General features: G+C 37.6%; 1 protein-coding gene across 3 annotated transcripts in view; it reads right to left on the bottom strand.

Moving 5' to 3' along the window:
- The window catches only part of SNX27 (sorting nexin 27), an 82,755-nt gene that overhangs the window by 52,562 nt on the left and 2,854 nt on the right, over positions 1-27,339 (bottom strand). For all 3 annotated transcript variants that reach the window (XM_007460283.1, XM_007460281.1, XM_007460282.1), the window contains exon 2: positions 5,973-6,204. In XM_007460283.1, coding sequence (XP_007460345.1) covers positions 5,973-6,204 — 232 coding nt within the window. The remainder of the gene's footprint in view (positions 1-5,972; positions 6,205-27,339) is intronic.

Here is a 27,339-nt window from a genome sequence, read left to right as displayed (position 1 = left end):
AGAGAAATGAAAACATAAATCTACATAAAGACGTGTACATTAATGCTATTTCATGGCAGCTTCACTAATAATAGCCCCAAACTGGAAACACAAATGGGCAACAACAAGCAAACAGATAAATAAACTGTAGTAAATCCATCCAATGGAATACTATCAGTAATTAAAAAGGAATAAACTATTGATATATACAACAACATGTATCAATCTTTTTTTCTTTTTTTTTTTTTTTCCGGTACGCGGGCCTCTCACTGTTGTGGCCTCTCCCGTTGCACAGCACAGGCTCCGGACGTGCAAGCTCATCGGCCATGGCTCACGGGCCCAGCCACTCTGCGGCATGTGGAATCTTCCCGAACCCGTGTCCCCTGCATCGGCAGGCAGACTCTCAACCACTGCGCCACCAGGGAAGCCCTCATGTATCAATCTTAAAGGACTACACTAAGTGAACAAAGCTAGACATGAAAGACTACATATTGTATGCTTCCATTTATTTGACATTCTAAAAAAGGCAAAATACAGTAACAGAAAGGTGATCCAGTGGTTGACAGAGGCAGTGGAAGAAAGAGGACTGACTACAAAGGGGCATGAGGGAACTTCCTGGGACAATGAAAATGTTCTATATCTTGATTGTGGTGATTATAAAACTATGTGCTTCAATTAAAACTCACGAAACTAGACATTTAACATGGGTGAATGTTAATGTTAGTAAATTATGCTCAACAAAGTTGATTTTTTAAAAAAGGACAATTAGTAGTTTCATTCCTTTTCTAAGTCTACAGAGGTTCTCGAGGTCTTAGGTAATTCCCCAAAGGTCTCAATATCCAATCTGCTCCATTTTTAGGGCCCAATCTTGATTTCTACTTCTTACATGTCTTATGATTAAAAGTATAGCACCTCTACAAAGGATCATAAGAGACTACTACGAGAAGCTATACATGCATAAAATGGACAGCCTAGAAGAAATGGACATATTCTTAGAATGGTACAATCTCCCAAGACTGAAGCAGGAAGAAATAGAAAATATAAACAGACCAATTACCAGTACTGAAATTGAATCAGTAATTTAAAAACTCCCAACAAACAAAAGTCCAAGACCAGATGGCTTCACAGGTGAATTCTACTAACATCTAGAGAAGAGTTAACACCTATCCTTCTGAAACTATTCTAAAAAATTGCAGAGGAACGAACACTTACTAACTCATTCTATGAGGCCACCATCACCCTGATACCAAAACCAAACAAAGATATCACAAAAAAGGAAAATTACAGGCCAGTATCACTGATGAACATAGATACAAAAATCCTCAACAAAATACTAGCAAACTGGGACATTCCTGGTGGCAAAGTGGTTAAGGAACCGCCTGCCAACGCAGCGGACATGGGTTCGAGCCCTGGTGCGGGAAGATCCACATGCCTCAAAGCAACTAAGCCTGTGCACCACACCTACTGAGCCTGTGCTCTAGAGCCCGCGAGCCACAACTACTGAGCTCGCATGCCACAACTACTGAAGCCCACACGCCTACAGCCCATGCTCCGCAACGAGAAGCCACTGCAATGAGAAGCCCGCACACCGCAATGAAGAGTAGCCCCCGCTCGCCACAACTAGAGAAAAGCCCTTGCGCAGCAACAAAGACCCAATGCAGCCAAAAATAAATAATAAATTAATTTAAAAAAATACTAGCAAACCGACTCCAACAATACATTAAAAGAGTCACTGAGCCCGTGTGCCGCAACTGCTGAAGCCCGCGTGCCTAGAGCCATGCAACGAAACGAGAAGCCACTGCAATGAGAAGCCCGCACACCGCAATGAAGAGTAGCCCCCGCTCGCCACAACTAGAGAAAAGCCCTTGCGCAGCAACAAAGACCCAATGCAGCCAAAAATAAATAATAAATTAATTTAAAAAAATACTAGCAAACCGACTCCAACAATACATTAAAAGAGTCATACACCATGACCACGTGGGATTTATTCCAGGGATGCAAATATTCTTCAACATCTGCAAATCAATGTGATACACCACACTAACAAACTGAAGAGTAAAACCATATGATCATCTCAATAGATGCAGAAAAAGCTTTTGATAAAATTCAACATCCATTTATGATAAAATCTCTTCAGAAAGTAGACACAGAGGAAACATACTTCAACATAATAAAGGACATATAGGGACTTCCCTGGTGGCACAGTGGTTAAGAATCTGCCTGCCAATGCAGGAGACACAGGTTCTATCCCTGGTCCAGGAAGATCCCACATGCCGTGGAGCAACTAAGCCCATGCACCACAACTACTGAGCCTGCACTCTACAGCCCTTGAGCCACGACTACTGAGCCCGCATGCCACAACTACTGAAGCCCGTGGACCCATGCTCAGCAACAAGAAAGAAGAGAAGCCACCACAATGAGAAGCACACACACCACAATGAACAGTAGCCCCCACTCACCGCAACTAGAGAAAAGCCTGCGCGCAGCAACGAAGCCCCAATGTAGCCCAAAATAAATAAATTAAATAAATAAATTTTAAAATAAAATAAATAAAGGTCATATATGACAAACCCACAGCTAACATCATACTCAATGATGAAAAGCTGAAAGCATTTCCTCTAAGATCAGGAACAAGACAAGGATGCCCACTCTCACCACTTTTATTCAACAGTTTTGGAAGCCCTAGCCACAGCAATCAGAGACAAAAAGAAATAAAAGGAATCCAAATTGGAAAAGAAGAAACAGAATTGTCACTGTTTGCAAATGACATGATGCTACACATAGAAAATCCTAAAGATGCTACCAGAAAACTACTAGAGCCCATCAATGAATTCAGTAAAGTTGCTGGATACAAAATTAATATACAGAAATCTGTTGCATTTCTATACACTAAAAATGAAATATCAGAAAGAGAAATTAAGGAAACAATCCCATTTACATTGTTAAGGAAAGAATCCCATTTACCATCATATTAAAAAGAATAAAATACTTAGGAATAAACCTAGCTAAGGAGGCAAAAGATAGTTTTGTATTACAAAATATAGTTTTTGTATTACAAAAACTATAAGACACTGATAACAGAAACTGAAGATGACACAAACAGATGGAAAAATATACCATATTCTTGGATTGGAATAATCAATATTGTTAAAATTACCATGACTACCCAAGGCAATCTATTCAACACAATCCCTATCAAATTACCAGTGGCATTTTTCACAAAACTAGAACAAAAAATTTTTTTATTTGTATGGAAACACAAAACACCTTAAATAGCCAAAACAATCTTGAGAAAGAAGAATGGAGCTAGAGGAATCATGCTCCCTGGCTTCAGACTGTACTACAAAGCTACAGTAATCAAAACAGTGTAGTACTGGCACAAAAACAGACATATAGATCAATGGAACAGGATAGAAAGCACAGGAAAAAACCCACACACTTATGAACAATTAATCTATGACAAATGAGGCAAAAATATACAATGGAGAAAAGGCAGTCTCTTCAATAAATGGTGCTGGGGAAACTGGACAGCTACGTGTAAAAGAATGGATTAGAACATTCTCTAACACCAGATACAAAAATAAACTCAAAATGGATTAAAGACCTAAATGTAAGACCAGATACTATAAAACTCCTAGAGGAAAACATAGGCAGAACACTCTTTGACAAAACAAAATCATAGCAATATTTTTTTGGATGCATCTTCTAGGGTAATGGAAGTAAAAACAAAAATAAACAAATGGGACCTAACTAAACTTAAAAGCTTTTGCACAGCAAAGGAAATCATAAACAAAATGAAAAGACAACCTACGGACTGGGAGAAAATATTTGCAAATGATGCTACCAATGAGGGATTAACTTCCAAAATATACAAACAGTTCATACAGCTTAATATCAAAAAAACCCCAAACAACCCAATCAAAAAATGGGCAGAAGACTTAAACAGACATTTCTCCAAAGAAGACATACAGGCACATGAAAAGATGCTCAACATTGCTAATTATGAGAGAAATGCAAATCAAAACTATAATGAGGTATGACCTCACACCAGTCAAAATGGCCACCATTAAAAAAAATTTACAAATAATAAACGCTGGAGACGGTGTGGAGAAAAAGGAACCTTCCTACACTGTTGGTGGGAATGTAAACTGGTGCCACCACTATGAAAAACAGTATGGAGGTTCCTTAAAAAATTAAAAATAGAGTTATCATATGACGCAGCAATCCACTCGTGGGCATATATCGGGAGAAAACTCTAATTTGAAAGGATACATGCAGACCAATGTTCATAGAAGCACTATGTACAACAGCCAAGACATGGAAGCAACCTAAGTGTCCACTGACAGATGAATGGATAAAGAAGACGTGGTACATATACAGAATGGAATATTACTCAGTCATAAAAAAGAATAAAATAATGCCATTTGCAGCAACATGGATGGACCTACAGATTATCATACTAAGTGAAGTAAGTCAGACAGAAAAAGACAAATATTATATGATACCACTTATATGCAGAATCTAAAAACAATGATACAAATGAATTTATTTACAAAACAGAAACAGACTCACAGACACAGAAAACAAACTTATGGTTAACAAAGGGGATAATGGGGCACGAGGCTGGGGTGGGGGAGATAAATCAGGAGTTTGGGATTAACATATATACACTACTATATATAAAACAGATAAATAACAAGGACCTACTATATAGCACAGGGAACTATCCTGTAATAACCTATAATGGAAAAGAATCTGAAAAAGAATAGATATATATGTGTATGTATAACTGAATCACTTTGCTGTACACCTGAAACTAACACAACATTGTAAATTAACTATACTTCAATTTAAAAAATGGTTAAAAAAAAGTATAGCACCTCTGAAACACAAAACTCTAAATTTTGTGTGTATGGTTCAGAGAATACATAGACCAGACTGACATAAAACCTACATGCTATCATCTCCAACTAAATTACAGATGCAGTCAAACATTATTTGATCCTTCTGGAACTTTTCAGGCTTCCTTCCTTGCTTTTCTCATCTCCCCATTAAAAAGAATTTACCATAAATATCTAGTAGCTCATTCCTATACAGGGGACAAATCTCAGTTTCAGAGACTGCAACATTAAACAGCAGATCAGCTTTAAACACATGTAGTCTGTTTGCCAATACCTACAGAATGCACTGCATTTTCCACAAAGATTAATGAATTTCTCATTATACCATCACTCCCAAAATAATCAAAGGCAAATAAAGAATGCTGCAACCAAGGGAAAAATTAAGCAGATTGGGCTATCAGTTGCAATTAGGTTTTAAAGAACAAACAAAGGCATTTGGGAAAGGGGCTGGCACACATCATCCAGAATTCAAGATGGGCTTTCCTGCATATCTACAACAGCAAGAAACTGGAAATGTATAAAATAGCCCATGTGAATTGCATGCAGAATATAATGAGGACCTTGGAGAAAACCAGAATTAATCATTCACACAGATATCTCCAAAGAAAATGAAAAAGAACAAGATGTGAAGGGGGGTATAGGGCACTTGTAGGTTCTGACATGGACAAACTCTGTATCACCCAAATGTTTTGGAAGACACACCACACTTTAAAATTAATCTTGCTCTATAGCTCTACAGAGTCAACAGTAAGTGAGAGACTGCTATTAGCAAAGAGATATGACAACCAATAAAAGAACAAACAAAATAAACTCACACATGATTGCAAAAGGCCCAAATGCAAACTTAAAACTGTCTAGAATAAAATGGAGTTATACTTAAGCAGAAATATGCCTCTTCTTCCAGTACTGTAGTTCACCCCCTGCAATAAATCAGGGCCAGTGTCTTTTATTTATGTGTAAACCCATATTCCTGGTAGGCAAACTGACCTAGGTGGCAGTCATTTATCCTAGTGCTCTAATATATATCATAAATGATAAGATTGGGAGAAACAAAAGCTAGGTGTTTGAGGATGGAGTTGGGCTGACACTCACCACAAACTTCTCACCATTCTGCTCCACATGTTTGTATGTGGGGACCGATATGGGCACTGCTTGCTTTTCTGTGTAATCATAAAATGACTGTCCCAACGAGTCGTCACTGGGATCTAGGTTATCTGCCTCATGAGGAGGTACAGATAACACTGTCAAGATCAATTCCTTCTCGCCTGCTCGGATCAGGTCCACCACCTGCTTGTGTGTCGCCCCCTCAACATTCACGCCGTTCCTAAGGGGAAAAAGGGAAAAAGACAATCCCATAAACCAGAAGGGTCCAAACACCTTATAGCTCCACCCTCCTGCCCCCACTCCAGTGTCATGAAGTATGAACCACAAAATAAAATGATCAGTTTGGTTCCAGAAAAGCTGTTTATGTTTTTACAAATCATAATGTGAAAAAGTGTGTGTGAACTTATGGCAGGGGGAAAAAATGGCAACAGGTGAAAGGACCTACCCTTCCTCTATGCTAAAACCTCACACACAGCCTCAGGAAAACACAAGGGAAGGAGGGTGAAGCTGAGGAGGGAACAAAGCTTTTAAAGCCAATTTCCTCATCCTAACTATGCACGTATACAATACAATAAAGTGGCTTTTAACAATCCTGCCATTTGAACTGTTCTTTGTCCTTTTTAAATTTCTTAGAATTGGGAATTCTGTCAAAAGAAATTTTTCACAAAATATGCTCCCTTAATTTGTAAAGACCCAAAAATTATGACTTAAGATAGTTCTTTTACATTTGTATCTGATTTCTCCCCATATCTTAAAATCGGTCAACTTAATTTTCCTTTATACCAAGTATAAAGGGAATTAAATGATATATATCTTCATACACACTAGTTTCCTCTATCACTCAGTTTTTTAAAAGGCAAGGAGATAAACTCTCTAAAATTTTATTATCTGATCCAACTTCCTTTGTTTTCCCAATCACTTCAATTAGTATCTACTTTTCTTTCTGTTCTGTGCTATCTCACTTAAAGCCCTGTGTAATCAGTTCAAACTAAAAAATGTACCGCTAAGTTTACATAGTAAATCAACCTACGCATTCTCCTTCCTGTTCCACTGTGTATAAAAAGGCTGAAACTAGGAAGAGTACAAGGTTTGGAAGAACAATAATTTTGTCAAGAAAGATGCTGAGTCTCACAAAACTCACTCAGCAACTGAACTACCTTCCCAGAATGCTGACCGCGCCCGTTACCTCAGCAAAAACCACTAGGCAGCTAGCTACCTGGAGGTTCCCTCCGTGGCTATCCCAAGAGGGTTAGGAAATTTGATAAAATTTAGTCAATTTGATAAAAGCTTATCTACCCTTTAAACTCTTTTTCACTCTTGTTCCAAACCATTAGGGTTTTTCCTTCCTGCAAATGATGCTAGGTTTAGTAACAAGCCTTCCACAAACTTTTCAATCACTGGAATTGTCTGTCAGAGTATGGTATCTGAAACATCCATTTATATAAACAGAACAGGCAGGAGATCATCCAGCTAAGCCTCCTTCCTTATTCTAGGTTTAACAATCTAGCCAGTAAATTCAGTGCTCTTGACATTTCACAACCTAAAATCTAACTTAAATACACACACACACACAAACACACACACACACACACACACACACACTACAGCAATTTTACAACTGGCTAGCTATAGAAGAAAATAAAGAGCTCCCTCCACTGATGGAAATTTGAGCTTTTAAAATTCAGATCAGGTCAGACCAGTGGCCAGAAAAAGTGGTCAGTTCTTTGATCATAGAGCAGGATGGTGAAATAGAAGAAAATGGGCTTTGGAGCTAGATCTACATGGGTTCAAATCCTGGCCCTGCCAGAACTGGTCTTAAGTCATTTAACCTTTCTTAGCATTGCTTTCCACGTCTATAAAAGAGAGACAATAATAAGTCCCTAACAGAGTCGTTGTGAAGACTAATGTAATAAAACATGTAACTTGCCAAGATCAATGCCTGAACACTCATATCAGAAAGTATATTAAGGAAAGAAGTACTATGTATCTACGGGTTATGAAGAGATTTTGGTTAAAGAATAAATGTAAACCTAAAGTTGGGGATTGGTAAAGCATTTCATCTGAATCTTTGACCTAATTACTAGTTCTGGGAAAATATTTTGATGGTAGAAGAAATAAAATGGAAAAGGCAAAAGTTAAAAATCAACATAGAGAATTTGATCTATCCCTAGGAATCTTAGTTTAACTCACGAATATCCTTGTTAATTTTTTTTTTTTTTAACGAAGTGAGGAAAACTAATACTGTAGAGACTGAAGTAAATATCTTGGATACTAAAACATGATTTTTATGTTAGTATAATCAATTTTATGAGATCAGCATTTGTGAAAAAAGTTTAAGAACTGATGCTCAAATCTTATTTTTCAGCTCCCTAATTTTTCCTAATTTTAAAGGATTTTTAATCTGGACTACTCTGTCGATAGGCTTGGGGGCGGGGGGCAGGCGGCGGTCAGTGAACCCCTACAGAATTTGTATGTAAAATTATATTTGTCTACATATATGCATTGTTTTCTGGGAAGAGGGCCCACAGCTTTCATCAGCTTCAAAAAAGGAGTATGTAATCTCCAGAAAGGTTAAAAACTATTGTTTTCAAGGCATACCTCCACCAATTCAGTTTTCAAGTTAGAATACACTGTTCCTTGGGTCACTCACAGAAATAAGCCCTGAAAATTGGCAAACTTAAGTGAGGCTTACTCCAAAAGCAGCCAGGGAGCAAGGAAGCTTGCTTAGGTTTCACTTCTTTAATAGTAAGACCAAGCTTCAAACTGGCTATCATCCCAAAAACCCTCTTAAAAAAACCCAAAACAACAACAAAAACAAAAAAAACAGGAAAGAACTACCAGTGTCATATTCTAAACACACTTGCTAATACTTATCTGGTTCAACTGTAGAAGGAATTCTATACATTCCACAATTTAATACAAGCTGGAAATTCCTTAATTCTTCAGAGAATGAAATAGGTCAGTAAAAACCCCAGGATGCCTGATTTCACAAAGGGCCCTCCCTCCTCAAGAATTAAGAGCCCTTCATAGTCATAAAAATGTTTATATGACATCCCCTTTTCCACAAGAATGCTACTATACCAGGCTCATATTAGGTGTGGCCCAATTTGGCCGATTCTGAAGACAAAAATGAATGTAAACTATAAATTCTGCAGAAAGGGAACTTTCAGCACTAAAGACTTCTGGTTCAAAGCATGGGTTTTGGAGTCAGAGAGACTTCCGTCTGAATACCAGTTGTGCCATTTAAGAGATGAGACATTTGGCAAATGATTCAATCTCATTAAGCCTCAATTTCTTAACTCATAAAATGCGGCTAATAATATAACAGAGTTGTTCTAAGACCCCCAATGAGATAAAGCTCTAGAATACAGTAATCACTCAATAAAAGGTAGTTATTCATGTGACAGTATTTCTATCAGCTGCACAAGCAGGTTGGCAGTATTTTGGCCTCCTGATGATACAAACAAACCCTTTGTACGACCAATTTCCCTTGCTTTTCTCTTGTCTTTGTAACATAATCTAGATGGAATTCATTTGAAAATAAATGACTGAGCTCTCAACCAATGATAACAGGAAACACAAGATAGTCAACTTCAAAAGAGAACTACCGCATCAGAGAACCACTAAGTCCTATACCACACAAAAGTAACTACTGCCCAGTAAGTTCTACCCAGCAATGCTTTTTCTACAAAGAAAGGCTTAAACACATCATCAAAAATTTTCAACAGATATGTGATTAAATATAGTAAAATAATTATAGAATCTAGGTGGTAAACGGGTATTCTCGTGCAATTCCTTCAACTTTTCTGTATGTTTGAAATTTTTCAAAATAAAATGTGGAGAGGGTTTCCCTGGTGGCGCAGTGGTTAAGAATCCGCCTGCCAACACAGGGGACAAGGGTTCAAGCCCTGGTCCGGGAAGTTCTCACATGCCATGGAGCAACGAAGCCCATGCACCACAACTACTGAGCCTGCACTCCAGAGCCCGCGAGCCACAACTACGGAAGTCCGCGTGCCTTGAGTCCATACTCCGCAACAAGAAAAGCCAACGCAATGAGAAGCGCACGCACCGCAACGAAGAGTAGCCCGCGCTCGCCACACCTAGAGAAATCACGCACGCAGCAAGGAAGACCCAACGCAGCCAAAAATAAATAAATAAAATTAACTAATTAATTTAAAAAATAAATAAAATGTTGAGGGAAAAAAGAAGGCAACCAAAAAATCCAACCATTCACAACTAAGACCAAAATTTAGTTTCCTTACGCATCTACATGATACCCAATTACTTTGTGTCTTCAGCATTGTAAAGATACACTTGATAATTTTAATAAAATGCCCCTCATTTTTTACATAAGACCAAAATTTGACCCCACTGGAGAGGCCTTTAGCTAGCTAATGGGAGTGGCTTTAAGTAAGACTTTTATTCAACTAAAGTTAGCCAGCTGAGGAAACTGCAAAGCTAATATAAACACTCCCAAAAAAGCAGGGGAAAAAAAATCTAAATAGTCAGGATTTGTATACTGTTTATGAAGGAACCTGTATATAATGAAACTAGGTATGGATGGAAGTATGACACAGCCAATCACTATACGTGCCACAGGAAGGAGCCATTCTATGTGGTAAGCAGAATATTACTTTGACCCCCTGTGACACGCAGGAAAGTAATTAAAGTGTAGTTAGTCCCCCAGAGGCAGCCTGTAAAAAACAGACAATAAAGTCCTAAACTGCAAGCAGTAGGAGACACTTCTCAATTCTGTAGGTTAAAACACAACGGCTACATGTTCACAGAAAGGTTAAAATAAAAAAAGTTTTGCCAAGGATGTGGAAGAGATGGAATTCTCATGCATTGCTGATGGGAGCATAAAGCAAAAACAATCCGGCAGTTTCTTATAATGTGAAACATAAACACATTTACTATATGACCTAGCAATTCCACTCCTACGTATCTACCCAAGAGAAATGAAAACATGTCCATACAAACAGTTATAGTTGAATGTTCAATGAAGCTTTATTCATCATAGTCCAAAACTGAAAACAGCCAAATGTCTATCAAGAGGTAAACAGATAAACTGTGGCACATTCATGCCACAGAGTATTACTCATCAATAAAAAGGACCAAACTACTGATGTCCACAATATGGATGAATCTCAAAAATACACTGAGCAAAGAAGACAGAAAAGAGTCTGTTTGATTTGATTTCATTTATTTGAAGTTCCGAATAGACAAAACTATTCTATAGTGATAATTATCAGATCAGTGGTTGTCTGTCAGGGAGGGGGCGGGGGTAGGGGGTACAACAGACACAAGGAAGCTTTCTGAAGTAATATATGTGCTCTATATCTTGATTGGGGTGGTAGTTAAATGGATCTATACTTTTCTCAGATTTAAAACTCTCAAAATGTGTGCATTTGACTGTATGTAAATTAAACCTTAATAAAGTTGATTTTAAAATAAAATTATATAATATCCTCATTTATAAATGTAAAATAGTAGTCCATCATCAGAGTGAAACAGCCCCTATTCTACTTTTAGATTACTCTGAATTTTTTTTTGCTGTTATTGACAATGTTGTTATGAAGATCCTAATAGATGAATCTCTACACATATCTGCAGTACAAAATTGTTTAATGGATAAAACACACACTTTTTCCTTCACCTCCCATATCTTTGTGGAAAATAAGCTAAGCCTTCAATACTTTCACGTCTTACAAGCCTATTTCAACAAAATAATGAAGAGAAAATTAAGCCAGAGCTAGTTTTACCCCTACTACTGCTTTGGCCTTTTGTCTTAACCTCCTAAAAACAACAGGACACGTATTTCAAGCCTAGTGTAGTTAAGAATGTCAGCAACAGATGATTATAAAATTAAGCCAGAGAACAACAGCATCTCTGTCTAGTTTATTAAAGCCATAATGTGAGAAACATCAAACTCACTCAACACTTGATTAATACTATTGTATTACATTATAAATATAACTGATCTTTTTTAGGAGTCCTAGAATCCCCTTGTTAGATTTTTAAGCATTCAAGGCTGTAAAGCATTTTCTTCTCACAGAGTATTTGAAAAAGAATTTGTCCAGCCAAATAGCTAACATTAGAAAAACTTTTAATAACATTGAAGTACATCAAGCAAATGAACTTACAACTCAAAAAATATTTATGAAGACTATATGCAAACATGGGAAAGTCCTTATAGTATGTAAAATGCAAAAAACAAAGACTATAAATATTGTTTGTTTGAGGTTTTTTGCATTTAAAATATAAAAATATCGTCCATTGTGATCTTATGAGCACATAAGATATTTCTGCCCCCAAATAGACACAGTATGTAAACTATGAAAATAGCTAAGTTAGGGTAACTATGGAACTATGGGTAATTTTAAAAATTTAACATAGCTTTTCTATCTTTTCAATTACACAAAGCTTTTTAAACAAACTCCCTATCTTCTCTGCAATATATTTTCTTGGAAATTGGGTGAAGATCTTACAAGTTGGAGAAAAACAGTCCCCTGACTCATCAAAAGAACAACCCTTCCTTTGACTTTTCACTGGTTCATTGCCCAGTTGTTGAGTACATCTATACTAGACACTAGACTATAAAAACAAGGAACTACTCTACTGAAATGTAAAGACATGTCCTTTTAAATTTTGTAGTTAAATCATCTGGCTGGCTTAGGTTGACTCCTTTTCATCCACCTCTGCCTCTTTGATATTTAACTTAGGCAAACAATCAAGTCACATAACTGACTAATTGTCTTAGCAATCATGCTGTACTTTGCCCTTACACTCTGGAGATAAGGGATTCAGACATGCATAAGCAATAAAAATAGCCAAAGGAAGTCAAGCTTGATCATGTCTGTACCAAAGTATAATGCCAGACCACTAAATATCAAGAACTTTTTGGAATTTTGTTTCAGAAATAATAACATTTTAGAACACCTAATTTACTGACAGGACAAGAGAAGTACAACTAGAGAAAGTAAATGGTCAAAGGTTTCTAAAATGCTTGCATTTTTTCTAATAAACAATCTGGTTAACAATTTTAAAAGCACAAAACTATTATCTCAATTACTCTTAATGTTAACTTATGTGGAAAATGAGACGATGACTACATAAACAGGTAAAATCCTTTTGGAAAGCAATTTCACTGGTCATATGCATCTAAAGTCATAAAAATGTTCATGTTCTTTCAACCCAAAATGGCCTTACTGAGAATTTGTCCTAAGGAAATCATCATAATATGAGCTCTGTGAGGGCAAGAACTTTACAGTGGCATTTGGACCATTCTCAAGTATTTGTTGAAAGAAATGAAATAATCCTGAACACATAAAAAGCAAGGTACAAGTATGTTCATTATTTAGGTTGTTTCCAAATTTCTGTTCTTATAAAAAGTCAGCAATAGGGGGAAATGAATGATAAAGAAAATTATAGCAAAATAATTTAACTATAAAGCAACCATTTAAAATTGTAAATATGAAGAACAAAATAATCTATAAATATGTTTGGGCCAATGTTATGTTAAGAAGTGGATTATAAAAATGCAACTTCTAAAAGATAACACAGGAGAAAATCTAGTGATGGGTATGACAATGAGATTTTAGACAACAAAAATGTGATCCATGAAAGACAAAATTGCTAAGATGAATTTTATAAAAATTAAAAACTTCTGCTCTGTGAAAGACACTGTTAAGAAAAACAAGTCACAGACTGGGAAAATATATTTGGAAAACACATATTTGATAAAGGACTTGTATCCAAAATATAAAAGAACCTTAAAACTCAACAATAAGAAAACAAGCTGGTTAAAAATGGGCAGGGACTTCCCTGGTGTTCCAGTGGTTAAGACTCTGCACTCCCAATGCAGGGGGCCCGGGTTCTAACCCTGGTCGGGGAACTAAGATCCCACATACTGCAACTAAGCCTGAGTTCTGCAACTACTGAGCCTGTGCGCTCTAGAGCCCATGAGTCTCAACTAGAGAAGCCCGTGGGCCACAAGAAAGACCCAGCGCAGCCAAAATAAATAAATAGATAATTTTTTTTAATGTATTAAAAGATGGGCAAAAGATTTGAACAGACACCTCACTAAAGAAGAAATACAGATGGTAAATAAGCATATAAAAGTTACTCAACATCACTCATCATTGGAGAACTACAAATACCATTAAATACCTATTTGATTGGTTAAAAAAAACACAATAATATCAAATGCTGGTGAAGATGTGGAGCAACAGCAATTCATTCAATGGTAGAACCACTTTGGAAGACAGTTTGACAGTTTCTTAAAATGCTAAACATAGTCTTACCATAAGATCCAGCAATCACACTCCTAGGTATTTACCCAATTGAGTTGACAACTTATATTCACACAAAAACCTGCACAGAGATGTTTATAGCAGCTTTATTCATAATTGCCAAAAACTGGAAGCAACCAAGATGTCCTTTATAAGTGAATGGATAAACAAAAGTGGTACATCTAGACAATGGAATATTATTCAGCTATAAAAAGAAATGAGCTCTCAAGCCACAAAAAGACATGCGGGAATCTTAAATGCATATTGCTAAGGGAAAGAAGCCAATCTGAAAAGGCTACATATTGTACGATTCCAATTAATTATATGACATTCCAGAAAAGGCAAAGATCAGTGTACTGCCAGGGGCTTGGAGGGAGGGGAGGGATGAATAAGTGAAGCACAGGGGATTTTTAGGGCAGTGAAACTATTCCGTATGATACTGTAACACTGCATACATGAGAGGATGCACTTGTCAAAACCTACAGAACTTTACCACACAAAGAGTAAACCTTGATATATGCAACTTTTTCTTAAATCATAGGTTCAGAGAATTCCAGGCTATAACAAGAGAATCTAACTGTATTTCAAATCTATTTCTTTTTTTTTTTTTTTTTTTTTTGCAGTACGCGGGCCTCTATTTCAAAAAACCTCATGGAAGCGGATAGGAGGGAAAAGGTACAGACCTAAGTAACTGGAAATGAATGAATTCTGTAAGATTAAAGGCCAAAGGGACTGCACATAAGTACTGTATTCTAGTCAATAAAGTTGTTTCCCGCAGGGGTACAGGTTAACAATTCTGGTATTACTACACATGTATACTGGAATTGAAAAATTAAGTAAATAAATGGTGGATGTAGGGAGCCAAGTATCTCACCGTTGGAGTGGAAATGTACAAATCAGCAAGGGGAGGGGGATAAAACATCCATATGGTAATGAATAAAAGCTAGAGACATCAGTAAGAACTCATGTTTAACTTAATATAGATACAGATGGTTACATACAGAAATATTTATAGATATGTGTATATACAGGGGTTAATAAACACACATATATTTCTTTGCTCTGACGGCTGAGAGGGCCTGAAAGTACACCCTCTTAGCAAGAACCATACCTAATGCCTAGATCTTGGTTTCTAATAACATTCTCCAGTAAAGAGAACCGGTACCTCTCAGAGAAATGGCTGAATCTAGGACTGGGGCAGGAAACACACAAGATGAGCCTGGAGCACTGTGTATTACCAGAAATTAAGGAAGTGCTCAAAAACAAAACAAAACAAAAAAACACACATTGATGAGAGTATGGTAGAAGGGCACAGAAGCCAACTGGAAGAGCTACCAATGGCCGATTCTGGAACAACTGGAGCAACAAAATAAAGTGGCAGTATCAGATTATACAACCCAAAGTATAAAATAAATATCCATGAGCCCATACTGATATAAATAAATGACAGAATAAATTAATACACAGGGGAGAAGAGACATTCTTCTCCTATGCAGAATTCCTAATCAATTATACAGTTACTACATACTAAAGGAGAAAAGCATAACTTCCCACTCCTTAAGTGTGGGCTGCATATAGTGACTCCTATCCAAAGGGTACAGTATGAAGAGGGAGGAGAGGAGGAGGAGAATAACTTTAAAGTCGAGAAACCTGGCAAATACTACTTTAGCCAGATGATCAAGGTCAATATCAACAGTCATAAATCATGAAGATACTATGTACAGTTGATATGAACTGATGAAAATGATACTTTACCTCTGTGACTGTCCTCCCAAAATCACCAAAACTCCAATCTAATCATGAAAAAAAATCAGACAAATTCTAATAGTCAGGCATACTATACCTGACCAGTACTCCTCAAAAGTGTCAAGGTAGGGGCTTCCCTGGTGGCGCAGTGGTTGAGAGTCTGCCTGCCGATGCAGGGGACACGGGTTCATGCCCCGGTCCGGGAGGATCCCACATGCCGCGGAGCAGCTGGGCCCGTGAGCCATGGCCGCTAAGCCTGCACATCCGGAGCCTGTGCTCTGCAACGGGAGAGGCCACAACAGTGACAGGCCCGTGTACCGCAAAAAAAAAAAAAGTGTCAAGGTCATCAAAAACAAGGAAAGACTGAGAAAATGTCACAGCCAATATGAGCCTAAGGAGACAAGACAACTAAATGTAATGTGGTATCTTGGATGGGATCCCGGAATAGAAAGACATTAGGTAAAAACTAATGAAATCAGAATAAACTACGGGCTTCTGTTGGTAATAATGTATCAACATTGGTTCATTTATTTTAACAAATGTTAAGCATGTAACAAATAACCATACTTATATAAAAGGAGAAACTGTATGGTGGGAGTGGGGGATGTATATATGGAAACTCTACACTATCTGTTCAATTTTTCCGTAAATCTAAAACTATTCTAGAAAATGGTCTATTAATTCTAAAAATTAGATCACAAATTATATGTAACAGTGTAACTTCATAACAAATACATTAAAAAAGGACAGCCAAAATACAAAAAGTAGTTGTGTTAGGATGATAAGATGATGGGTGATTTTTTTTTTCCCTTAGTCTCCAAATTTTCTAACATTACTAATACATTACTTTTATAATTTAAAAAACGAATTTTATACCACTAAACACCTACTAGAATGACTAAAATCCAAAACACTGACAACACCAAATGCTGACGAGGATATGGCTTAACAGGAACTCTCATTCATTGCTGGTGGAAATGCAAAAGGGTATACTTTGGAAGACAGTTTGGTGGCATCTTGTAAAAATAACATACTCTTGGGCTTCCCTGGTGGCGCAGTGGTTGAGAGTCCGCCTGCCGATGCAGGGGACATGGGTTCGTGCCCTGGTCTGGGAAGATCCCACATGCCGCGGAGCGGCTAGGCCCGTGAGCCATGGCTGCTGAGCCTGCGTGACTGGAGCCTGTGCTCCGCAACGGGAGAGGCCACAACAGTGAGAGGCCTGCGTACCGCAAAAAAAAAAGTAAAATAAAAAATAACACACTCTTACCACCTGGATCCAGCAATTATGCTCTTTGGAGTCAAAAACGTTTGTCCACACAAAAACCTGCACACATGGGCTTCCCTGGTGGTGCAGTGATTGAGAGTCCGCCTGCCGATGCAGGGGACATGGGTTCGTGCCCTGGTCCGGGAAGATCCCACATGCCGCGGAGCGGCTAGGCCCGTGAGCCATGGCCACTGAGTCTGCGCGTCCAGAGCCTGTGCTCCGCAACGGGAGAGGCCACAACAGTGAGAGGCCCGTGTACCGCAAAAAAAAAAAAACCTGCACACAAATATTTATAAGCAGCTTTATTCATAATTACCAAAACTTGGAAGCAACCAAGATGTCCTTCAGTTGAGGAATGGATAAACTGTGGTAGATCCAGAAGACAATGGAATATTATTCATCACTAGAAAGAAATGAGCTATCAAGCCATAAAAAGACATGAAGGACACTTAATGTATATTACTAGGTGAAAGAAGACAAGGCTACATAATATATGATTCCAACTGTATGATAATCTGGAAGAGGCAAAAATATGGAGACAGTAAAAAGATCAGTAGTTGCCAGGGCTTAGGGGGAGAGAGGAATGAATTAGCAGAGCATAGAGGATTTTTAGGGCAGTGAAACTATTCTGTATACTACAATGGCAGATACTGTTATTACAAATTTGTCCAAATCCATAGAATATACAACACCAAGAGTGAACCCTAAAATAAACTATGGACTCTAAGTGACAATGACGTGTCAATGTAGGCTCATCATTTCTAACAAATGTACCTCTCTGGTGGGGGATGTTTATAATGGTGGAGGCTATGCATTCTATGGAGAGCCCTAATTCACAAACCCTTACCAAAGCCTTTTTTAAGTATCAAAAGCAAAATTCAATATTTATACCAATATTTTAAAGCACCTACATCCAAAAATTTAATGTTGGTCAAAAGAGAGTACTAATAACAATAAAGTATGGCCCTGGCAGGGTTGAGAAACTGAGAGGTATGTCAATCAGCATCTAGTCTTCCCAAAGAGGAAAAAAAGAATAAATAACTTGTCAAATAAGCTGCTCACCATCACTGGGACTTTCTACCCTTGGCTGGGTGTTCTATTCACAAAGAATGCTGCCTGAGGCAGGAAAAGTACAAATAAGCATCATCTGTCTTTCGACCATAATACCTCCAGCCACAAGTAACAAGAAGGGTTTACTACTTGGGAAGGAGTAATAGATTCCTCAAAACTTCTAGTTCCAAGGCAATCAGGAAACAAATATAATCTACACAGGTAGACTTATTTCTAAATAAATGAATCTTGTCATTCAATAAAAAAAAGTATAATAAGGCTTAAGGTTTTAAGGTATTTTAAAAATCAATATAAAATTATAATCAAGCTATTCAGAAGAAAAGTTCATTTGTTATCTGATAATTACCTGTAAGGCCAATGTAACAACTTGACACCAAGAATAAAAACAAACTTGTTCATTTCCCTCCTAATAAAATACAAAATTCTAGTCTTAGAATTTTAAAACAGCCTCCTATATTAAAATTACTAAGGCTTTGGATCTGTGCTCCACATGGCCAGGACACAACCAGTTTACACCTTTTATCCTAGCATAATTAATGGGCCCCTTTCATTTTCAAGTGTCTTGGTCTGGACAGTAAACTATACAGTCCTCCTAGTTTTAGTACATTTTGTGTCTGGAAGACTCCTGTGAATATGCACATAGTCTCTAGGCACTTGCATTACTAGTTTAGACAACTAAGGGCAGAAGAGTACTTACGGCAGCTTGGAGGAATTGCTCTAAACTTGTTCATCCCATTGTGGTGAGGCAGGACGTGGGAGGTTAGGGAGGAGGAATAAGAATCAGGTCAACTGGGCTTAAGAAATAACCTAAGGCTGCCGCTTTCTCCACCAAACCTAAAATTCCTTAGTGCAAAGACTACATGTCATTCAGCTTCCTATCCCCAGTGTCTAATATTGTATGTGTCATGTAGTAAGCACTCATTAAAAGTTTTCCCTGAGTGAATGAAAAAAAAATTATTAAGATTAGCACATAAACTCAATACTGGTTTTCCTTCATGCACTTCCATAATTTCATTCCTTATTTTTAACTTTTATACTGGTTTCACTATTTAGAGGGAAGTACTAAAAATATTATGCAAGCTCTACATTTTTCAAGCCTTAGTATTAGTGATCATTTTGTTTTCTATTATGGGTAGCAATAAAAATAATGGTTAAGAGTAAAATATGACATTCAATTATGTAAGCAATTCCAAAGTGAGGCTATGTTTTCTTTTACTGAAATATACTGAAAATAAAAGTAAATTGTTTTTATTAATTTTTTAAAAAATAAACACTGATTCCAAGGATAGCAAAATGAGGTAAGAAGAAGGAATAAGAAATAAACATGTTGATATTTAAAAAGCAGCCTGTATTTTATGTTAATTCTGGGAAAAATCTATTATAATAATATTGTTTCATCTCATAAAAACTAAATGCACCACACTTAGTTAAAAAATTTAAGCACAGGGGTTTCCCTGGTGGCACAGTGGTTGAGAGTCCACCGGCCGATGCAAGGGACACGGGTTCGTGCCCCAGTCCGGGAAGATCCCACATACTGCGGAGCGGCTAGGCCCGTGAGCCATGGCCGCTGAGCCTGCGCGCGCTGAGCCTGCGCGCCCGGAGCCTGTGCTCCACAACGGGAGAGGCCTGCGTACCACAAAAAAAAAAAAAAAAAAAAAAAGTAAGCACAATGGGTTTCCTCACACGACAGAGTCTAAAGTATTACCAGTAAAGTCTTAAAGAAATTTCCGATACTAAAGGTATAAAAGTATACATTTATCTTGTTTAGATAAGATTTTTTTTGTTTGCTTACTTTTCAACTTTTGTCTTTAAAAACTTGATCAGCATATAACAACTCTATGGTTCAATTTAAATGTAAAGCTGGATGTGAAAATAGGTTACTTCTTCACACTGCGGGGATAATGAATGCTAGATAAAGGTAAGAAAGTTGCTAATAGCCATAATGGTTTCCCTAACCTGACTAACTCATTCTCCTCCTATCTACCCTATTTCTCAGGCCCCCTCAATCAATTATTCACCAGCAAAACAAACATAATCAGTCCTAAAGCATTTCTCAACACCAACTCAGTCTTTGAGATCTGCTATAATTTGAACCATTGCCTAAATGGCCAATTTAAACGCAACTCCCAATGTTTTTTAGTTTGGTGTACAGTGAAAGTTAATTAAAGAATAAAATCTACTTGCTTTATCAACAACCTTAGTTTGCAAGTCAGATAAATTACCAAAGAAGGAATCCTAATATTTTAAAGTTCTATTTCACTACTATTTCTGAATTATCACATAATGCAATTAAAAACATGATTCTTCATGTGATCTGATAAGTCTGTTGTGCGGTGACAGACTGCACCCTGAATCCCAGCACCCATTTCCTAAATATTCAATTAGTCTCCAGAGGTACTGTATTTGAGTGTGAGGAGAAGTGTAAATCTATCACTACTACTGAAAAAACAGTTCAAAATACCTTCATCTATGTAAGAAGCCCTTAGAAATGAATAACAAGATAGATACTTTTTAAGTCATATGGCCCTTCAGCAATCAAATACCATCCTTTAACCCAAATTAAATTTGCACAACTTCTTTTGGAAGCTGAGGAACACAGACTACAGTACAGTTTTGGTTAAGTTGTAGTCTATTTCAGCATACTGAATAAGAAGAAAGTTACAGTAAGACCTTTTCCAAATCAGAAACATAAAGGATAATTTGGTAGGCCAGGGAAATCTAAAATAATCTATTAGCACACAATTCAGAAAGGGAAACTTTAGTGTCACATTTCCTTGGATTCAAAACACCAGGTAAAGAGAACAAAACTCATTGTCGTTTCTAAGAAAAGAGAAGCAAGTTACGTACCTTGAGAAAACAGATCCAAAAAATAGTTTTTAACCCTACCAGAATCAAAATGATCATAATTTTGGGTAAAAACAATTAAGTAACCTGCATGGTACATTCAGTAGACAAACTGCACACTAAATTACAAACTTTATCATGATTAAACTGATCAGCAAAAGAAGTGGAAGAAGTTTCCAAAACTTTCACAGAGGTCATCACATCTCCAAATATTAAGTTAATCAATCTCCCAATTTTCAAAACATACTAAATAAATATAACTAAAACTAGATAGGCCCACAGATATAAAAGTACTGTCGGGGGCAGGGGTTTGGAGGGGAGAGAGAGAGCTTCCTGGTTAATCGCACTGAATAGTTCTGTAAGAGTAATCAGCCTCTTCAAAGCAGCTGGGAGAAAATCCACACAAGCAGCTGACTCTGCAGACTGCTCTGTACTTTTCCAAAGAGAACTAAACTAATTACTTGTGTTTCAAGTCCACAGAATACACAGACCTGTCATCCTAGTCTTGCTCTGAGGTCTGACATAAGAATCTGCAATTTCAGATAGCTTAAGCAAAAACCATTTTTTTAAAAGATGTTTTCATAACAACGGAAGTTCATTAAAGGAAGTACACATAAGAGTACTCAAATGCAGTACCTTACTCTGCAACTTTAATACCTTGCAGATAGGTGTACTTCCTCAACTATATGAAAACCTTATTAGTTAGCAGGGAGCAATAAATAATAAACAAAAAAGACTACACACATACTGCCTAGCATTTGACTGATACCATATCACAAAATCTAATTCTGAAGTACCCCTCACATTACTGACAGGAGAAATTCACTGTACGGTCACCACCAATTCTAAAACTTATCTGGGGCTTCCCTGGTGGCGCAGTGGTTAAGAATCTACCTGCCAATGCAGGGGACGCGGGTTCGAGCCCTGGTCCGGAAAGATCCCACAGGCCGCGGAGCAACTAAGCCAGTGCGCCACAACTACTAAGCCTGCACTCTAGAGCCCACGATCTACAACTACTGAGCCGGCGTGCTGCAACTACTGAAGCCCGCGCGCCTAGAGCCCGTGCTCCGAAACAAGAGAAGCCACTGCAATGAGAAGCCCGCGCACCACAACGAAGACCAGCCCCCCACTTGCCACAACTAGAGAAAGTCCGCGCGCAGCAACGAAGACCCAACACAGCCAAATAAATAAATAAATAAATAAATAAAACTTCTTTGAAGGATCTTTGTAAGAATTTTCATTTTGAAGGTAGACTTCAGGTATAAATCTTAGTACTACACATATTAAGTTCCCTGTCTGTCTTCCGTCCCACTCAACTCCCAGCAACATGCTGTATGCCAAAATAAAAGATTTAAATTAAAGGAGGCATCTTCAAATCAGAGGAGTACAGCTAAAACAGAACATCTGTAGGGCAGAGCACAAGTGGACCTACAGCATATAGGATCAAACTTACCAACTGTAAACACAATAGTAAGTACAGTCATATAAAACATAAGAGAAAGAGAAACAGATATTTGAGAAGCTGAACTGTGCTGTGAGTAAAATACATATACAAATTAAAGGCAACCAGCTCCTCACCAGCTGCTCCCAGCTCTGGGCATTAGAGCTTAGTTGTCTTTAGTTCCCTTCTTTATATAGTACAAGACAGCTCAAGAGAGTAGATGCTCTGAAATTCTTCTAACAGTGATTTTCCTCTTTGGCCTTGGAAATGTTATTCAACCTCTTCAGGTAAATAATTAAATAAAAACTAAATTCTCAGGGATTCCTGGGTATTAATGCACATACAATGATATTCTGACCTCAAAAACAGAATAAAATCCAAACTTTTTAGCACGGCAATCAAAACTCCATTTGATCTAACCTGAAGCACAGGTGTCTATAAACAAACAGCAACTTTCGATTCCTTGTTATCCTAAGATCCTCCCTTTGGTCACACAGTTACTTCAGCCTATAAAATCTTTCCCCCTCTTCTGCCTACTAAAATTATACCTGTCCTTCAATCACAGTTTAAAAGCCTTCTATGACCTATCCACCCACCAATCTTCCAATCCTCTCAAGCATATTCACTCTTCTTACCTCTAAACTCCATTGTGTTTTTCATTTATCTCCATTATTTCATTCTGCTTTACATGCAGTAAATTGTTTACATGCACCTTCCCCACCGCAGTGTAAGTTTCCCAAGGGCAGGGATGCAGGGACTCTGTGACTCATACAAGCCTAACAGTACTTTACACATAGTTTGTGCTTAACTGTGGTATCAGGCTGAACATGAGGTGATATTAGCCAACATCATAAAACTGATACCCTAAATCACTGTTTTTCAAACAGTGGATTACAACCTAATGAGTCATGAAATTAATGCAGTGGGCCACCATCAGCATTCAAAAAACAAAACAAAAAACTCAAAATACTGACAGACTAAAAAATACCAGAGTGCATGATACTAGTAAACACAGTTTTGTGAAACTTGTTTCAGGTGGTTTTTTTTTTTTAACTGGGTGTAATACAAAATCTATGAGTTTCAATTTTTAAAAAAATGGTTTGAAACTGCCTAAATTTTTTTTTTCCAAATGTGGGCCTGAAATTGCACCACCCATACACTGGCTCTTACTAGACTGCCTAAGTGAAGCACCGAAACCATCTCTATAGCTGACAGTCGAAGAACAGAATGACCCTAACTGGCGCTAACCTAAACCACTACAATATCCTTTGTGCCAGCAATGTCAGCATCTAACAATGAACTTACCACAGATCATGCTCCCAAAGCACCGTGCAGTGATCATATCTCGTAAATGTTTGCTGGTCAACTGAGTCTCTTTGCTTATCTACCAGATCATAAGAATTATTCCCAACGGGACTTACCTAAAAAAACAATTATCCTTTAGAGCGTGGTAATAAACCCTCTCCTGAAACAAACTGGAAAAGTGGTGGCTGGAAAAAGAACTGTTCTTCACCATAACTTACATGACCCAAACAAATCTTCACGTTACTAACAACAAATCTTTTCCTGGTCACAGCAATGTTGCAGAAGACATTTCTGTGGGGAAGATAATGCTATTTTCAAATTTAGTTTTATTATTTTGCCGCCTCCACTACCTATGGAATTAAAAGTATTTCTTGGGGTTGCAATTACGATCGTCATGCTCTCTTCACTGATAACCAATAAAGATAGCAACAAATAAGGGCAAAGAATGCCTATTTTGGTCCCCTGTCTTCTACCCAATTTAACAATAAGAGAGACAGGGTAAATAAAGATATAACACAGTTATATTTCAAAATCATAGAACCAAAGTTCAACTGCTATCCAACTTCATCGGGATATGACTGAATTTTAAGAATTTTAAGTGACTTCAGTCAAGAATAGTTGACTATTAACAGTCAAGAATAGCTGAGAAAACAAAGAAATGGAAAATACACTGGATTTAGCTTCCAAAGACCTGGGTTTAATTCTGGTTAACATTCATTAGTGCATCACCCAGTTTCCTCTCTTATGAAACAGGGATAATACTCATACATTCATTTAGCAAGCGTTTATGGAAGAGTACTTTCTAAGTGCCGCTAGATATTTAGCTATGGAAACAGCACAGACATAGTCCCTGCCACCAAGGAGCTTATATTTTCCCTATTTCACAAGGCTCTTGTGAAGATCAAATGTAAAAACACTGTGCAAACTGTAACACTACACAAATTGCAAAGTAATATAATAATTATTATTATTATTAACTTGCTCTACCTCTTAACCCTTACCTTTATTACAACAGCTTATCAAGATTCAAAAAATAAAGTGTAGATGATTAGATACAACAGTTAGTCCACTATCTACTGAACTGATTTTCCTAAGGGCTGGGATTTCAAGAGCCTAACAAATCACTTTGTTCATACAGTCTTAGCTAATGACTCTCTACATAATCATGACAATAAAATGAACCGAGAATTAAAGGCTTGTAGTTTCACTCCAGGTATGGGGTGGGTATGTTGGCTGCATTACCCACACCTGGCCAGGGAGTAAAAAATAAAGATTTCTAGGCCCCGTGCAAGACCTACTGAATCATAACCTTTAAAGGGTGAGCCTGAGAATCCATACTTTTGACAAGCACACCCAGTGATTCTTATGCTCACTAAAGCTTGAGAATCACTGACATAAAAACTTCCTTTGATCAATAACCATGATTTCAAACACCATTTACAAAACCTACCTGGAAAATCTAAGCCAAATAGAATTCCGCTACAACTGAGAAAGCAGATCCTAAGAAGGTACTTTTTTAACTCATAATACTTCGTGTGGCCCCAACCTCTTTTTAGTCAATTTTCAAATTTTCACATAAAATTAAAAAAAAACAAAAACAAAAAAAGAATGCCCATGACATATTTATACGTTTTTAAAATAAATTATCACTAAACAAATATATATACACACACAAACATCTTTTTCTTGTGGTTTAACTTTAATACAGAAAAGTTATATTATCTTGTAGCTATCAAGAAGTAAGGTGGGACTTCCCTGGTGGTGCAGTGGTTAAGAATCGCCTGCCAATGCAGGGGATGTGGGTTCGAGCCCTGGTCCGGGAAGATCCCACTTGCCACGGAGCAACTAAGCCCGTGAGCCACAACTACTGAGCCTGTGTTCTAGAGCCCGCGAGCCACAACTACTGAAGCCCGTGCACCTAGAGCTCGTGCTCCGCAACAAGAGAAGCCACCACAATGAGAAGCCCGCACACCACAACATAGAGTAGCCCCCCTCGCCGCAACCAGAGAAAGCCCGCGCATGGCAACGAAGACCCAACACAGCCAAAAATAAAAGTTAATTAATTATTTTTAAAAAGAAGTAAGGCATATACTCTCTGCCTAGCATAAATATATCATGATATTGAACGCTTACAAGCCAACCTTAGGGTCCATGCTTACTGAAGACCATATTATCCAAACACCAAAGAGACAAAACAAACTAGCCAACAGACAAACCTAATCTCTCAAAAACAGACAGTACAATATCCATATCCACTGCACACTTAAACCCTCCTAAGGGCATCTCTCAAGAAATCAATCAAGAGCCTTTGAAACTATCTTAACCTTAAGAAAATCACCTGAAGTCTAATATTACTTCATATGCTATATGATTAGTGCAAAGACATATTTATTTTGGTTCTATTTGTTGAAAGCATCCTTCACTCACTAGTCTCCAAGTGTATACACATCAAAGGGAAGACACTCAATATATGTTACCCTGGAAAAATTACAAGGTGGAGACTGACAATGCCATTTAAGAAAACTTTCCATCTGCAGTAAAATTCAGAGCCCAGAAGGCTTGTTCATACTCCAGTACCAAGCCCTGCAACACAACGCTTTCCCTAACCAGTAAGAATCTAGTCAGTTTTGAAGGGAGAAAGGACAAAACAAACCATATTGAATTTAATTTAATGACTTCTCCAAGATTCAGTTAGGACAAGGCCTTGGTAAGCAACCTTTAAAGAAATGCACAGAAATAATGCTCTTTTTTGTCCAAGCTTCTATTCTCGTAAATCTCATCTGTTCTTTCAAACCTCTATCAGTTGTCCAAACTACTGCAATATATGAAAATTGGAACACAATAATTTGCGTATTGGAGGAAAGTGTCTAAAATAGGGAAAAGTCTTAATCAACAATTATCTGTTTAAGGAGGTCCAGACATCCACCTATAACGCGATACAAACTACATCTGCACAATAATAATCTACCTATGCCTACTCTGACCGTACTTGGCACTTCATCAACATGCAAAGCTTACCAAAGCTTACAACAGAGAGGTTAATTTAAGGAACGTGGGTGAGAGACAGAAAAAAGTGTTGCCTAAAGAATGCTTTAGGAAAATTAGCATTAACCTAACCAAGATGAAAACAAGTAGCAGATACAGATATCCCTCAAGAACAATGTCTGTTTGGTCTCTGTTTTCCTCCTCTCACTTGAAAACCTAAGGAGAAGATGTAGACTTTGGAAGAAGGGAAGGAAAGAGAAAGAAACTGTATAGTTGAGGACCCAAACAATTTACCACCTTTCTTGGCTCTGTGTTACAACTATCACTATTTTCACTATAGTAGCAGAGAAACTTAAAAGAATTTGGAAATCAAAATACAGTTGGAAGGTGAGAATCCAATGCCAGGTA

Source organism: Lipotes vexillifer, unplaced genomic scaffold, assembly GCF_000442215.2.
Source record: "Lipotes vexillifer unplaced genomic scaffold, Lipotes_vexillifer_v1.1 scaffold209, whole genome shotgun sequence".
NCBI lineage: Eukaryota > Metazoa > Chordata > Mammalia > Artiodactyla > Lipotidae > Lipotes > Lipotes vexillifer.
Note: the sequence above shows the minus strand (reverse complement) of the source record. Positions and strands in the feature narration are given on the sequence as shown.